This window comes from Cinclus cinclus, chromosome 12, assembly GCF_963662255.1.
Source record: "Cinclus cinclus chromosome 12, bCinCin1.1, whole genome shotgun sequence".
In the NCBI taxonomy this organism is placed as follows: Eukaryota; Metazoa; Chordata; class Aves; order Passeriformes; family Cinclidae; genus Cinclus; species Cinclus cinclus.
The window spans coordinates 475,565-490,694 of record NC_085057.1 but is presented as its reverse complement, the minus strand read 5'-3'; the positions used below and the strand labels follow the sequence as shown (position 1 = coordinate 490,694).

The window sequence follows — 15,130 nt, the reverse complement described above, 5'->3', positions numbered from 1 at the left end:
GAGTTGGACTGAGGCTTTATTAAATACAGCTGTGCTGCAGAGCTGCTACTCGTTCTCCTCGCTGCGCAGTCTGGCGTTGGGGTTGGTGATCTTGATGGCGAGCTGTGCGGCTCTCTCCACGATCACCTTCCTGTTCTTCGAGGACACGTTGTGGGCAATCTCTGCACAGTACGACCTGTGGGGACAGACAGCGCTGGGCTGCAGCACCCAGAGCCAAGGAAAAGCCCTCGGAGCCATGGCACCGTGGGATAGTGCTGGAGCTGTCCTGCCAGCAGTACTGGGACATGGCTGAGCATGGGGACATTGCTGCATGGGCACTGAGCCATGACTGCCACCCCTCCGCAAGCCTGGCCTGAAGCAGGAACTCCCCTCCAGAACAGCTCAGCTTTCCTTGTGAATGACTCAGTATGAGATAGTCGTTCATTACTGTTCTTACTACTTTGTAGCAAAAACAAGAACTGCTAGGGCAGACTCGTGCCAGGTCTGACAAGAGCCCCAGTTCTGACTGTAGACAGTGACACGGCACAGCCTCGCTTGCCACCGTTGTGTATTTTTGCCAAGAGGATGAGATTGCCAGCCCCACGGCCCCCGTGTCCCCACCCTCCAGTGGCACTGAGGGAATCATGGTGGCATCTGTGCTCTCAAAGGCAATGACTTTCCTCATTCCACCCTGACCATACCACCTCTCTCAGGTGGGAGTACAGGCCCCACACACTCACTTGTTGCTCATCATCAGCACTTCCAGCTCTTTCACATTGTGGACCAGGAACTTTCTGAAGCCCGTGGGCAGCATGTGTTTTGTCTTCTTACTGCTGCCATAGCCGATGTTGGGCATCAGGATCTGCCCCTTGAAGCGCCGGCGCACTCTGTTGTCGATGCCTCTGGGTTTGCGCCAGTTGCGCTGTAGAGATGCGGAGAACAGTTACAAAACATCACCCTGAACACAGCTGGCCTGAAGGCTGCCTACACTGGCTCCACACACTCCCTGCCCTGCTGCTGCAGCTTGCCACCATTCCCCTGGGCTTTCCCTCGCCACCTACACCAAAGGCACCCCCAGAAGTTCCCGTCTTTGGGAATCTGCAGCAAGTCCTCACCTTGATCTTGACATAGCGGTCAGACTGGTGCCGGATGAACTTCTTGGTTCTCTTCTTGACGATCTTGGGCTTCACGAGCGGCCTGAGAGCAGGCATGGTGCCTGCGGGACAGAGTGGGGTGAGCGAGGGGCGTGGCCGAGGTGCGGTGCAGCTCCCCGGGCCACGCGTGTCGCAGACTGCCTTCCCCCGCGGGCCACGGCAGGCCGGCGAGGGAATGGGTCTTCATCTGCTGGGGCTCTGCCTCCCGCCTCCGAAGCTGGCAGAGCACTGGCAGCTCTCCAGATGCGATCCTGGGAGGTGCCGCGGTCCATCCCCGCGGCCCTGAGATGCTCCCGCCGGAGCCCGGCGCCGCACACCGAGGAGATCAATAGCGACCGAGACCGCCAGCTCCGTCCGCCCCCGGCTCGCGACCGAGCGCTGTCCCGGGAGCGCGACCCCACCGCCCAGGAAGGGGCGCGGGTGCGGCCCCAGCGCCGCCCATCCGGGATCGTCCCGGCAGGCAGAGGAGCGGTCCCGGCTCGCGGCGGCCGCTGCCCGCGCCCCGGGGAAAAGACGCGGGGGAGAGAAAGGGAAAGGGAGGGAACGGGTCCGTGCCAGAAGCCACGGGTGCCGGATGGCTCCGGATGGCGCGGCCGGGACTCACCGGTGCCGATGGCGCGTCCACCGCGGGCCCGGCTGAGAGAAGGAGGAGCCCTAAGCGCAAGCGCTTATGGGACGCGTTATGGGCGGTCCTGGCAGGGGCGGGGGGCGCTGCGGCCTCGCCGATAGGGCAGCGGCGGGGCACCGGCACGGAGGCCAGGCCGCAGCCGCAGCCAGGCGGCACCGGGCAGGGAGGTTCGGTCCGGCGGGGGCGCCCAGATCGGTGCTTCCCACCCACCGCCACGACCAGCGCGCTTGCTACGAAGCTGACAGGACCTGCCCGCGTCACAGCGTCAGGCTGTGCCCGCAGCTACTTCCGGCAGGTCGGGCGGGGGGGAGGGCGCCGCCTGGCGGCGGGGCGGAACCGTTGGCGGCGGATCCCGGCCCGCAGCTCCGGGGAGCCAGAACCCGGCTCGGCCCCTCTCCTCTCGGAGCGACACCGGGCTCGGCCCCGCATGGACTGGGAAGGCGCCGGGGGAAGTGGCGGTGAACGGGCTCTGTTCTGTGCAGGTCTGCTCCTGGCCCAGGCTCTCCCCCTGAGCCCCCATCCAGCAGCACGGAGAGCAAATCCCGACTGCTCGGCCCCGGGGGAAGGAACGGTGGGCACTGGATGATAGCTGTGCCCAGCCAGCCCCCAGCCCAGGGAGGCAGCTGTGGGCACAGAGGTGCACTGCAAGAAGAGACAGACACTACAAAACAGGGACACGTTTATTAAAAAAACAGCAATGACCCCAGCCCTGACATCACACTAATATTTACACCCAGAACTGTGAGGGCAGCCGCAGGGAAGTGATGGGGCCAGGTCACCCCAGCTCAGCTCAGTCAATGCTCAGCTTCTTGTGGTTCTCCCACAGCCATGTGTGGTACACATTCAACTTGTGGTCCTGTGGCTGCACCTGGGACACAGGGAAAACGTCAAATACTGAGTAAAACACCTTAAAATATCTCATTGCTCGAATACTCTGCGTGCTGGTTTCCCAGTGCCAGGGGATCAGTGAGCACAAGCAGGATGCTGAAGGGCACCACCCACCTCCTTCCACTCGTTCACACAGAAGATCCTGTAGGAGTCGTTGCCGTACTTGCCGATGCCGTGCAGCTCGATGGGGTAACGCCATGCCTTGCTCAGGTACTCACCTGTGGGGCCAGCACAGCACACAGCACTCAGCACCCACACACACCCTGCCCTCCCTGCTGCACGCCATGAGCAACCGGGCAGCACCCTGTGCACTCTTACACATCTCCATTTTGAATGCAGGCCATGAATCCCCCACGGGTTAATCTTAAACACCCTTGAACAAACCACCGTAGGAGTTCTAATCATAACATCATCAAAACAAAATTCTCTTCTGCAGGTTCTGAGTACAGAAAATACCAGAATCAGAAAAATCCCAGCAGGAAGGGCCTTCTGCAGGTCACTAGAGCAACCCTGAGCAGAGCCACCCTACAGCAGTGCTGCAAACACAGCAGCAGTGCTACAGGCCTTGGGTCTATTCAACAAGTTTCTGGTCTCCTGCAGAACACACTGTGGCTAAAAATTCTTTCCCAGTCCAGACTGGGACCAGCAGCTTTGCCTGTGTGACACCAGTGGATTCCAAATGCTGTACAAAATAACTCACCAACCCCCCCAAACCGAGGAAAATCTACAGAGCAGCGTTCGGATCAAAGCTGTTTGTCTTTTGCCAAGCATAATCAACATTGTTCCAGATGTCAGGAAAACCCACCTGAGAACCTGATGATGGTTTTGGCCCTGAGTTCGTAAAGGCCAAGAGGTTTGAGCAGCTCTGACATATCTTTCCAGTCTGCAGCCCTGGCTACCTCAGGAGAAGGATATTTCTTCAGGAACTCCCAGAGCACTGGAATGGCCATTTTTCCTGGTGAAAGAATCCCGTGAGCAGCAGGCTGGGATGGAGCTCTCCTTCTGGACTATCCATATGCTTTCTCAAGTGAGCTTTTTCAAGGCAAGGTATCAACTAAAGATTATTACTTCACAGTGACACAAGCTAAAATAAATAGATTCTTTCATTAATGCCATTAAAACTGGCAGCTGTTTCAGCCCTGTAACACCTCCCAACATTTACTCCTGCTACTCTACTTACCTGAAGTTTTGTTGAGAAATATGGTGGCAATGAGAAGTTTCCACGGATCATGGAAGAGTGTTTCTTGGATAAGATTGAAAGGAGAACGTGGAGGAGTCCATTTTCTGAGGGCCTTTCTTCTGGGTGGGCTGGGGGCTGTACAGGGGCAACACAGGAACATTTATTAGTCAGAAAAGGATGGCTTTACCTATTTAAGGAAAAAAAAAAGAAAATTACAAACTCTGAAGCATTTTTGTGAAGGCTCTGTGCATAGATGGAGCCACAGCAGTTCCCACACAGTCTTTACAGGGCTGCAGGGCAATGTGTCCCACTTGGCACAGCTGCAGCCAGTGTCAAGCTGCGAGGAATTTTCCATACCATACCTTGCTCCTGAGCTATCCTATCCCTTCCCTATGAAAAGCAAAAAAAAAAAAAAAAAAAATTCCCTAAGTACAATACCTTCTTTGCTGTATTTGGTGGAAAAATATGGACTCGTTTTCCTTCTCTCCACTCGTGTGCGCAGGACAGACTCTTCTATAAATAAATAAAATTTCAGCATTAGGAAAAAGAACCAAGTATTTTGCTGTCATGTTTCATGCACCATCTCCGCTTTATGCCGTGATGGAAACAGAAGGAATTCTTCTCATGTACAGAAGACAAGGGTACCTTAAATCTCCTCCAGATTATTGTCTGATACTGTGCAGTTTAAGAGTTTAGCACAGTAAGTTTCAGTTTTGAGAAAGACTGCGATAATTTAAATGCTCTTGGATAAAAATGAGATTTGGATGTCAGAGCAGCTTGACCCGAAGCAGAACACATGGCCTCAACAGGCAAGAGAGGCCCAGGCAGAACGTGAGGATTGGCAGGATTGGCATCACATTCTGCTCTTGCACATACGCACCTGGTAACACTGTTACTGCTGTGCAGCTTGTCCTGTCCCATGGCTCAGCACCCACCTCGGTGTCAGATTTAACATTCTGCTGACCCAGATCCCTCGGATCTGGTACCTTCCCTGTCTCCAGTCCATAGGATTTCCCCTCAGACGTTGCAGCAGGTGTGTCACTGGAGCATAGCCCCTCCTTCAGCAGGTGACCCAGCTCCCTCTGTGAGCCAGCCACTGACCTCAGCCATGTCCTGGACATTCCTGACAGAGCTTTCCCTGCATCCACAGGGTCAGCACCTGCATCACACACACCCTGGCTGTCAGCTCCACGTGTGTCTGTCTGTCTGTGGACTCTCTTGTTCTGAACACACTCAGTCTCCAGTGTGTCAGAGAGTCTTCTCTGCCTCTTGCTTTTGGAGTCACCTTGGTTCCTCCTTTCTGAGCCCTTCCCATGTCTCCTGGTTTGGACACTTTTCCTACCTGCCCCCTTTCTTTTGGTTTTCAAACTCTCCTCTGGGTTTGTGCTTTCCATTACTAAATCTGTGCTTTCCACAGTAGGTGTAGCATCTTCCAGATGTCCATTCCCAGCCTGGATGTTCTGAATTCCAACCTCAGCACCATTCTGTGCATGGAGCTCCTGCACTTTGCTCTGACAATCCACCTTTTCCAGGTGAGTCCTCACAGCTCCTGCACCACATCCCCTCAGCCCTGAGCATGTGCTCCCTCGAGGAGCTGTGAAATCAAAATCTGCTGCTTTCAAAGTTGTCTCTCCAGTTTTCTGTAAATACTCCACAAGTTCTCGTTTTGACCTCAGCTTCTTCCCTTCAGGACTGTGGTAGGAAAGGAAAAGAAATTAGCAACGATTTTCTCATTCTCCTACTCTTTGCTTACAAATCCCCACAATACATAATACATAAAACAACCACAAAACAAAGCACAAAAACAGTTTTCAGGGCGATCTCTGGACATATTTCTGTGGTCCTGCCAAGAAAGGCTACACAGAGCTCACTGACAGCCTCACGAAGTACACGTGACTCACCTCACGAAGTACACGTCGATCCTCCCGGCCGTCCTGCCCGCCCGCCTGCGGCTGCTCACCCGCTGCCACCCGCGGGGGACGGGGCTGGGCCCCGCTGGGCCGTGGTCCCCGGAGCCGGGGCTGGGGCCGGGCCATGCCGCCGCCGCCGCCGCCGCGCCTCGACTGCCGCCCGCGGGGCTGCAGGGGAAGGAGAACTCGGGTAAGGTCCGGGTGCCGAGGAGAGCCTGTGCACAGACCCCCGCACGACCCCGGAGCGGAGCGGAGCGGAGCCGAGCCGAGCCGAGCCGAGCCGAGCCGAGCCGAGCGGGGCCGGGCCGACACCGTCCCCGCTGCCGCCCGGGCCCGCTCCGCCCTCACCCGCCCGCCGCCATCTCCCGCGCGCCGCTCATGTGACGCTCACGGCACCGCCTCCGCGCCGCGCCCCGCGCGAGCGTCCCCTGCCGGGCCGGCAGCGCCCCCTGGCGGGGCGGCGGACCCGCCGGCCCCGGGCCCAGGCGCGTTGCCCGTGGCAGCGGCGGGGCCGGGAAAGCGGCGCTGGGCGCGGAGCGGGCCCGGCCGTGAGGGGCGGCGCTGGGCTCTGCCGAGCGGTGCTGAGCCGTACCGAGCGCTACCGAGCCGTACCGGGCGGCGCGGGACCCGAGGGATGCGGGCCGCGCTCACCTGGCGCGACAGGGCCGAGCAGTGGTGAGCGGCCCCGGCACAGCCGGTGCGCGGCCCCGTTCGGGAGTGCAGGCCCGTTCCCTGTCCCGGTCCGCTCGGGGCTGGGGGCTCTCCGCGGGGGTCGCTCGGTGCCGGCCCCTCCTGCTCGGGCTGTGTTGGCGATCCCACCCAGCCCGCCGTGCCCGTGCAGTGCTGGCCATGGGGCACATCTGACGGGCACGGATCTGTTCTATCTCCTGACACCCGCTTCTTGCTTGTTTGTTTCCCTCAGTATTTACGACCTCGCGTTCAAGCCGGATGGGACCCAGTTGATAATTGCTGCTGGAAACAGGCTGCTGGTAGGGAAACCTTCCTGTCCTCTCTCCTTTACAGCTGTATGAGCAGGATTTATTTCATATTAACTTATGAATATAACCTATCTGAAATCCCCTTATCTCTGTCAGTGCAGCCTCACAGCAACATACATATTAATGGAGGCCAATTCTAAAGTGTTTTGAAGCTTTTTAATATTTCTTACCAAGTTATAAGCTCTATTTCCAGAAGTAATGAGATTTATGTTATTTGTGTCATCTCATCCCCTTGTGCCGTGCCCAGGGTTTGAGATCCGTGAACCTACCCCTAGTCCTGGCACAGAGTGCAGGGTCTGTGCTGCTGCAAGTTCCATTAAAATCTCTGTGATGGGGGAAGAGACTCAAACCCCTGTCCTGGCATTGTGGTGATAGCAAAGATGTGGAACATTCTCCTGAAGCTGTTTGTGTCCTTGAGGCTGCTTGCAAGAGCAGCTCAGAACCAGCTGCTCACAGTCCTCCAAAGTAGATGGGGCAGGTGGAGGAACTGCAGGAAGGGATGGATGGGGTGGGGGGATGATGGATGGATTGTAGAGGTGGAGTTCAGCACTGCAGGACAGCAGGTGTTATTTTCAGGGCTAACAAAATCGTGTATTTACTGATGCTCCTTTGCAGTATTTATTATGCTTAATCATCAAATGCATAGATGTTTTAACAGCAAGGTGTAAAATAGCAAAGATAAAAAGCCAATAAGATGTAAAACAAACTGCCAAACAAACTCTTGAAAAATGTCCTTTGTACATGTTATTTTCTAGTACTCCTTTCTTTCTAAGAGGTATCATGTCACAGAAAGCTGCTTCTGTGAAAGAAAATGCTTTGTTCTGTATGAACTGTATGAAATCCAAAAAGCAGACACAGAAGGAAGTGAATCATCTGTTGGCCTTCAGTAGTTTTATATCGCAGCCCTCACACTGGGGGTGTTTTAGGCCAGGTTGGATGGGGCTTGGAACAACTTGGTCTAGTGCAAGGTCTCACTGCTCCATGGCAAGGGCATGAACTGAGTGAGCTTTAAAGGGCCTTCCCACCCAAATATGGTTCTGTGATTCACTGAAGGATTTTTTTAATAAGTTGTTTTGTTTGTATATTTGGATTGTTTTTTTCCTCCCCGTTTGAACAGGTATATGATACTTCTGATGGAACCCTAATTCAGCCTTTGAAAGGACATAAAGACACAGTGTACTGCGTGGCTTATGCCAAAGATGGTAAATAGCACCTTGGGGCATTGTTAGCCTGGTCTGTAAAGTGCATCTCTCCCATCTGTGATTGCCCAGTGAAAATGGAGAAATGGGGGTTGCTTCTGTCTCAGCGTGGGAGTGCTGGGATTGGTTCTTTAGCAAGTGCTGGGGTTGGTTCTTTAACAAGTGCTGGGGTTTGTTGTCCAGAGGAGGGTGTGAGCTGCTGTCCAGGTGCTAACATTACCTGTGAACACAAGAGCTGTGGTCCCACTGCCCCTCCTCTTTGACCTCAGTGCTGGGTTTAGCACTGGTGAAATGTATGTTCATGGCTAGCATGAGGAGAATCTCACCTCAGAGATTCCTGGTTTTACTATTATCTACCTCTGAGTTTTATTGCTGTAGTTCCTCTATCCCAGAGCTTCCTGATATCCTGATCCTTCACATGTTACTTGTTCACTGCACTCTGCTTCCAGTTCTCTCATGGAAGAGAGAAATCTCTCTATGACTCTCATTCAGTGGGACTCACTCTGTGGACTTGGGGGACCTTCCTGCAGCTGCTGCTGTTTGGGTGATGTGTGTTCCTGTGACAGTGTACCAGTTTAACTTGTTTCCCTGTTCCCATCAATCTCCAGCCTGGGGATGGACAGCACTGGAAGGACTGGTTACTGGCAAGGCTGTGGAAATGGTGCACTACAGCCATTGGAACTCTGTGTGGCTGGGGAAGCATCAGCACATCCAGGCACTCAGTGTCAGCCCCTTTATTACTTGAGCCTTGTCGAGTTCAAGAACTTCTTGCTCTCTCTTTGATTATTTGGAGTGAAAGTGATTCTTGTATGTGTGGGATTTAAATTATCTCTAATTCCTAGGCAAGCGTTTCGCATCTGGTTCTGCTGATAAAAGTGTGATAATTTGGACTTCAAAGCTAGAAGGAATTCTGAAGTACACGTAAGTGATGCCATTCAGTTCTGTGCCTCAAAAGCCAGTTTTGATTATGCACTGCTGCTATTAAAGAGCATGAGCTGTTAGATTTGGGAGAAGGTTCACTAAGGTCAGAGAAAAGTGTTGATAGGGGAGGGAGGAGGAAAAGAACAGCTGAAGTATCTGAATGAGGCAGGAAAGCAATTAAAGGGATAAAAGGAGGTGGAGAATCCAGAGAAATCTGTGAATTTAGAGGGCTGACAGAGAACTTGGGAAACTCAGAATAGGCCAGAATAAAATGAGACATAATGTGACCAGTCTTCTAAAATAAACCATAATTCTGGTTGAAAGATCAAATTAAAGATGGCTTTGGCACTTTTGGTGTATTTCAATCATCTGGCTCTGTTTTCAGTCAGCCCTCTGAAGCAACTTCATCTTCTGTTTCCTGACTGCACATTTATCAGGAGTTGGTTTGTTTAAGCTGGTGACTGCACAGATCCTGCACAAGTACACTTGGTTTAGGATTTGGATACAACGTTCACAAAGTTGCTTTAATCTTGATTAAATGCAGTGAATCCTGCTACTTGGAGACAGTTTTTACAAGGTTGATTCTGATTTACTTTACAGTAATAGCAGATTTATTTGATGTAATATAAACCAATCCAATTATTTTGCATCTGCTTAAGCTTTCAGCTCACTTGCTGAAAGTCAGAAAAGGGACATTTAAGAATGATTTATTGAAATCTGATTGTAACTTCATTCTAGGCATAATGACTCTATCCAGTGTGTTTCATACAATCCTCTCACTCATCAGTTGGCATCCTGCTCGTCTGGGGATTTTGGTATGTTTTCTCCCTTGAACTTTTCCATTGAGAAAGTGAATTCCATTACAGCTGGATAGCTAAGCTACCCACAGATAGGTACAGCTCTATAACTCCAGAAGAGATGGGACACAAAGCTACATAATGTCCAGTGGCATTGGATGCTGATTTAAATCACTTAAACTCAATGGGAAAGGGCAATGTAGTGAGGGGTCACCGGAGCAAATGCTGCTCTGGTACTGGAATTTTTTGCAGAGACACCCTGTTATTTAGATGGATTTTTTTCCCCATTTAATAATAAATAATTTGTATTTAAATGTCATTCTAGCAGTGGACGAGACTTTGATGCTGCTAAAATCCCAGCTGAGTTCTCTGACAGTATTAGTCTCCAGTCTGAGCACTGGCACATACTTACTTGTCATTGGCTTTTTGTTTTCTCTCATCAAGGCTTGTGGTCTCCTGAACAGAAGTCAGTCTCTAAACATAAAACAAGCTGCAAGATTACTTGCTGTAGGTAGGTTTTAAGGGTTATCTGTATCATTTAAGTTAGTTTCAATACAAACCATTTAAAGTAAGATGGAAGCTTTAAAAAAGGACTTTCCCCTCCTTCTTTTTCAGTAGCAAAGTGTTGGGTTATGCTTGGTCCTATTTATAACCAAATCCTTCTGAAGGCATCAGAGATATATTCTGGTCTTGAACAGGTGTTTTAGGTAATCTGTCCATCTGTTCATCTGTATTGCGCAACAACAACAAAATAAAGTTACAGGAAAAATAGTTGTAATTTTTGTTTATAGCTCATCATCTTTTCTGTTGGAGTTTTCAGTTGAAGAAGGTATTACCTTTGTGGGGAACCTGAAGCAAGGATTGCAGTCCTTCATCTGACTGAAGAGGAGACCAGAATAGACCCTAGGCCTCCTCTGGCCTACACCAGACAGTTCTGTCTGATCATGTTCTAAATGTGGTTTTTAAAGCATTTTGGTCTACTCCCAGACTGCCATCCCCAAAATGTATCTAACTTAGCACATATTGCAAATATTGCAAGCTTTAATTTATTATTTTACTTCTGTATATATGATAAAATGTTCTCCATGTAGAGCGTGCTGTTGCTATAAATGTGGATTTAGATGCATAAACAAACCACAGGATTACTAGCCACCTGCCAGAACTCCCTCTTAGAAATATACTTTTACCTGCCATTCCTGTGTGAGTGTGCTATACCCTGCCTTCCTGCTGCTTGTTTGTAATAGTTTCCTCTTCAGTATGTGTGTGTTTTCTCAGCTGGACAAATGATGGCCAGTACCTTGCTTTGGGGATGTTCAACGGCATTGTCAGCATAAGGAACAAAAATGGTGATGAGAAAGTGAAAATAGAGAGGCCAGGGGGCTCTTCCTCTCCTGTATGGTCAATTTGTTGGAATCCTTCCAGGTAAATAACTTAATCCTTCCTCTTTTTTTCATGCTGAATAGAATCCTTGGCTCATTGATTGCAGAAAAGCTTGATTTTTATCCTGGCTGGAACAGGTTAACGCCATGTGTGTTACTTTCTTTAAGCAATTATGTATTGTGGTTTTGGCTTTGCTGCCAGTCTTCAGCTGAATGGAGAACCTGGGAACAAGTTACCTTTAGATTGGAGATGTGGATTGTTTAGATTGGAAAAGCCCTTTGAGACAGTGAGTCCAGCCCTTCCCCCAGCACTGCCAAGGCCCCCACTAACACCTGTCCCCAGGTGCCACATCCACACAGCTTTTACATCCCTCCAGGGATGGGGACTCCCCCTGCCCAGGACTGGACAGCCCTTTCAGGGAAGAAATTTTCCAGTTCCCAACCTAAATCTTCCCTGGCACAGCTTGAAGCTTTTTCTTCTTGTTGTGTCCCTGTTCCCTGGGATCAGAGCCTGTCCCCCCCTCAAGCTTTGAGTTATTCCTGTAGAGGAGACTGCTTTTCAGTTTGTGTCCCCAGGCTGTTTTCCACAGGTTTAAGTGACAAATTACTGTCCTTTCCATTTGTGACTTTTAAAGAGTAACATAAAGTTAATTCTGCTATTCTGCTGCTTGGTTCTGTTGGTCTAAGAAATTTGTTAATATATTGCTGTAGAATTGCTACTTTTTCTGTGTTTTTTTCTGGCAGAGATGAACGCAATGACATTTTAGCTGTGGCAGACTGGGGTCAGAAGCTTTCCTTTTACCACCTGAGTGGCAAGCAGGTATGTCTTGGAGAGCTTATTCAAGAGTCACAGGGTATTTTTGGTTCTGTTTTGTGTCCCACAGTCAAAATATTTGTATAATGGTGCTTTATTAGTTACATTAAATGTCTTCTGTTTTCCCAGCCTTTTATGAGTCTTCTTTTTTCTTAACCATTACTCCATCAGCTCTTCTTTCTCACATAGTAGCTCAGCTGCTGTCTTGGAGTTCTTCCATTGAAGCCCTTACAACACTGCTGACTTCTGTGACATGGTTCACTGCTTTGTAGAGAACATCTTTGTGGGGTTTTCAGCTGGTTAAAAGGGGCTTTGTGAGTTGTTGCCTTCTGAGAAGAATGGTTTGGGACTGGTGAGATTCTTGGATGTAATTTAGGACTGCCTTTGGGATTCTTAATATAGCCAGTGGTTCTGGCATGGAGAAGATGAGTGGTATCAGTGATGGCACTTGCTGCCTTCAGGAAAGATGAAATGATCCTTTTGTTAATGTTTTTGATTGTTTTTTGTTTTGTTTTCCCTTGTAGGTTGGGAAGGACAGAGTGCTCAATTTTGACCCATGCTGCATCAGCTACTTTACCAAAGGAGAGTATCTCTTGCTGGGAGGTTCAGACAGACAGGTTTCTCTCTTCACAAGGGATGGAGTACGCCTGGGCACTGTGGGAGAGCAGAGCAGCTGGGTCTGGACCTGCAAAGTTAAACCAGACTCCAACTATGTGGTGAGCAGGGATATGTTAGTTTTTCTAACATTTTTACAGGTAATTTGTTACTTAAAGTAAGATCATACATTTTCAGCTTAGTTCCTTGGACATTCCTACCAAGGCAGTAGAACCTCAGCAGTGTGTAGGAATTACATTGTGCCACTGGAATTACAAATGTCCCACAAAAGTAAAACCTGAGCTGTAAGGATGTAAGGAGCATAACACCTTCTTTCAAGTGCTAAGGTGTTTGTTGCATTTTGATTAAAAAAGAGGAGGGAAAAATAATTTAAAATATCAGCTAATAACTTCTGGAATTCACTAAATCTCATTTCATGATGGGAAGAAAATGTCTACATGGCACTTGTCAGCACAAAATGCTGCACTCTGAGTCCTGTACAAGTGGGAAGAGAATTAAAGCAAATTTAAAAAGGAGCATACAAACACACCCCCTCCACAAATAATCTAACCAAAAACCCAATCAAATAAACTCAAGGCCCCCACCCAGCATGGTGGTGTCCATGGGAAGATCAGTCCTCATTCTGCATTGCACCTGTACCACGGTTAAATAAAAGTCAGCTGTCACTGGTGTCTGTTCATTATGCAGGAAAAGGGACATGGTGTTCATATAAACACCACACATTCTGCCAATTCTCACCTCTCTGTACCAATTAACTAAAATGATTCCCTTCTTATGTTCAGGCAGTAGGGTGTCAGGATGGAACAATCTCCTTCTACCAGCTGATTTTCAGCACTGTCCATGGCCTCTATAAAGATCGCTACGCCTACAGGGACAGCATGACCGACGTTATTGTCCAGCACCTCATCACAGAACAAAAAGGTAACTTGTCACTTGCAGGCAGGCCAAAGTTTCATGCAGCTTGTTTTAATGAATATCCATCAAGACACTTGGAATATATGCTGCATGTACCTGACAGGCTGTTGTCACTTTGGCACTCAGACTGTGGAACATGCTTTGCACAAGGAGAGTGCAAACTTGGGGTATGCGAGTTCAGTGCTGACAAGTGCAATGAAAGATGTGGGGATTGGCAAAGAGACTGGGAAGGACAGGGGCTCTTAAAATAAGGTTTTAATCTCTGAAAATGAGATAAAATACTATGTGTTATGTTTGGCTTTTGTTTTCCTTACTTGTAACCTCAAGCATTTGTGCTTATTTTGTTTGTTTTGTTTCTGCTGGCTTTTTATGGCAAGGATTTGAAGTACTGCTCCAGAATGTGCTGTTCATAGAGGGTGGTAAACTGTGACAGGGATAATGGATTACGTAGATGCAGAGCAGCAAACATATCTGAGCAGGAATGTGCTTTGAATTTTAGAGGTGCTCTAGGGAGATTCAATTTTAGTGTATTAGTTCTCTGATTTCTGTATGTTATTTTTGTGTCAGCTTATACTTTATCATTTTGGTGTTTTTTTCTTTCTAGTTAGGATAAAAGGCAGAGAGCTTGTGAAGAAAATTGCAATCTACAAAAACAGATTAGCCATCCAGATGCCAGAGAAAATCCTGATTTACGAGTTGTACTCGGATGACTCTGCAGATATGTATTATCGGGTGAAGGAAAAGATCATAAAGAAATTTGAATGTAACTTGCTGGTGGTGTGTTCAGATCACATTATTTTATGCCAGGTACGTGCCTCAAAAGCTAGAGTAGTCCTGGGGTGTGCTCCGTGTTCAAGGCAGCTGTCCCAGTCATGGCTGGCAGGACGTGGCTGTGCTGTGGGGTCTGCTGCAGCACTTCCCCAGGCAGTCCTGCAGTGTTCACATGCTGCTGGGCAGCCACTGCAGCATGGTTCAGGTGACTCTGGTTCAGTAAAGCAGGCTCTATAATGAATTTGATAAATTAGCACAGAATCCGGGGGTACTTTTGTGTGGGAGAGAACTACTAGAAAAAGACTGGGGGTGTTTATTTTTGTTTGCTCATAGGATTGGAGAATCTTAAATAATTTACCCATTAAACTGAGTATTCAACTTTATGATTTTTAAATGTAAAAGTAGGCACGCCTGCTAGTAGAGGTGTAAACATCACACATCAGCCACAGATTTTTGTTTTCACCTCCAGGCTGTGTTTTATATCTTACTTTGTCCTTAGGAGAAGAGATTGCAGTGCCTTTCATTTAGTGGCGTTAAAGAACGAGAATGGCTGATGGAATCTCTTATTCGTTACATTAAAGTAATTGGAGGACCTCCAGGAAGAGAAGGCCTCTTAGTTGGTCTAAAAAATGGTCAGGTAACACATCATGTCTGATACGTGTCTTTCACTTCAAATAAAATGTGTTCTATGCTCTCAGAGGGAGACCTGAGGAGCAGCAGGTTCTTTTCCAGCCTAGAATTTTATTTGACAATCTCATTTTGGGATTAAAAATTATTACTTCTGTCTTTCACATTCTCTAACAGTAAAATTCATACAAATATGTTTAACTGTGTCTAAAAGTCTGTGAGTTAGTATCAACTGACCAAAATTGAGTTCTTGGTGCAGAGAGCAGGCTTGCCTTTAGTGGGGGTTGGAAGTGTGTACATGTTTTCTGATGAGCACTTGTGAGGATGTGGCTGTTCTCCAGGTGTGGGTGCTGTG

At 49.0% G+C, this 15,130-nt stretch overlaps 4 protein-coding genes and 1 non-coding gene across 5 annotated transcripts in view; 1 reads left to right on the top strand and 4 right to left on the bottom strand.

The window, feature by feature from the left end:
• Window positions 1-15,130, bottom strand: part of SEC13 (SEC13 homolog, nuclear pore and COPII coat complex component) — a 225,499-nt gene that overhangs the window by 20,192 nt on the left and 190,177 nt on the right. The gene's annotated exons all lie outside the window — the stretch shown is intronic.
• Window positions 4-1,900, bottom strand: RPL32 (ribosomal protein L32). Its single transcript, XM_062500681.1, has 4 exons — window positions 1,738-1,900; window positions 1,095-1,195; window positions 720-901; window positions 4-175 (listed from the first exon to the last, which is right to left on the bottom strand). Exons 2-4 carry the CDS (start codon window positions 1,188-1,190, stop codon window positions 46-48), a joined length of 408 nt encoding a protein of 135 aa, XP_062356665.1. The 5' UTR covers window positions 1,191-1,195; window positions 1,738-1,900; the 3' UTR covers window positions 4-45.
• Window positions 1,259-1,394, bottom strand: LOC134048956 (small nucleolar RNA SNORA7). Its single transcript, XR_009933578.1, has one exon. It is a non-coding gene; the product is annotated as a small nucleolar RNA SNORA7 (small nucleolar RNA).
• MBD4 (methyl-CpG binding domain 4, DNA glycosylase) lies at window positions 2,424-6,119 on the bottom strand. Its single transcript, XM_062500967.1, has 8 exons — window positions 6,088-6,119; window positions 5,731-5,907; window positions 4,710-5,521; window positions 4,268-4,342; window positions 3,830-3,964; window positions 3,455-3,604; window positions 2,764-2,867; window positions 2,424-2,629 (listed from the first exon to the last, which is right to left on the bottom strand). Exons 1-8 carry the CDS (start codon window positions 6,117-6,119, stop codon window positions 2,552-2,554), a joined length of 1,563 nt encoding a protein of 520 aa, XP_062356951.1. The 3' UTR covers window positions 2,424-2,551.
• IFT122 (intraflagellar transport 122) overlaps window positions 6,358-15,130 on the top strand; it is a 29,099-nt gene continuing 20,326 nt past the window's right edge. The window contains exons 1-12 of the mRNA XM_062500416.1: window positions 6,358-6,414; window positions 6,662-6,728; window positions 7,855-7,939; window positions 8,779-8,857; window positions 9,596-9,672; window positions 10,099-10,165; window positions 10,930-11,076; window positions 11,778-11,853; window positions 12,372-12,563; window positions 13,245-13,383; window positions 13,982-14,184; window positions 14,648-14,785. Of these exons, the coding sequence (XP_062356400.1) occupies window positions 6,374-6,414; window positions 6,662-6,728; window positions 7,855-7,939; window positions 8,779-8,857; window positions 9,596-9,672; window positions 10,099-10,165; window positions 10,930-11,076; window positions 11,778-11,853; window positions 12,372-12,563; window positions 13,245-13,383; window positions 13,982-14,184; window positions 14,648-14,785 (1,311 nt within the window). The 5' untranslated portion in view covers window positions 6,358-6,373. The remainder of the gene's footprint in view (window positions 6,415-6,661; window positions 6,729-7,854; window positions 7,940-8,778; window positions 8,858-9,595; window positions 9,673-10,098; window positions 10,166-10,929; window positions 11,077-11,777; window positions 11,854-12,371; window positions 12,564-13,244; window positions 13,384-13,981; window positions 14,185-14,647; window positions 14,786-15,130) is intronic.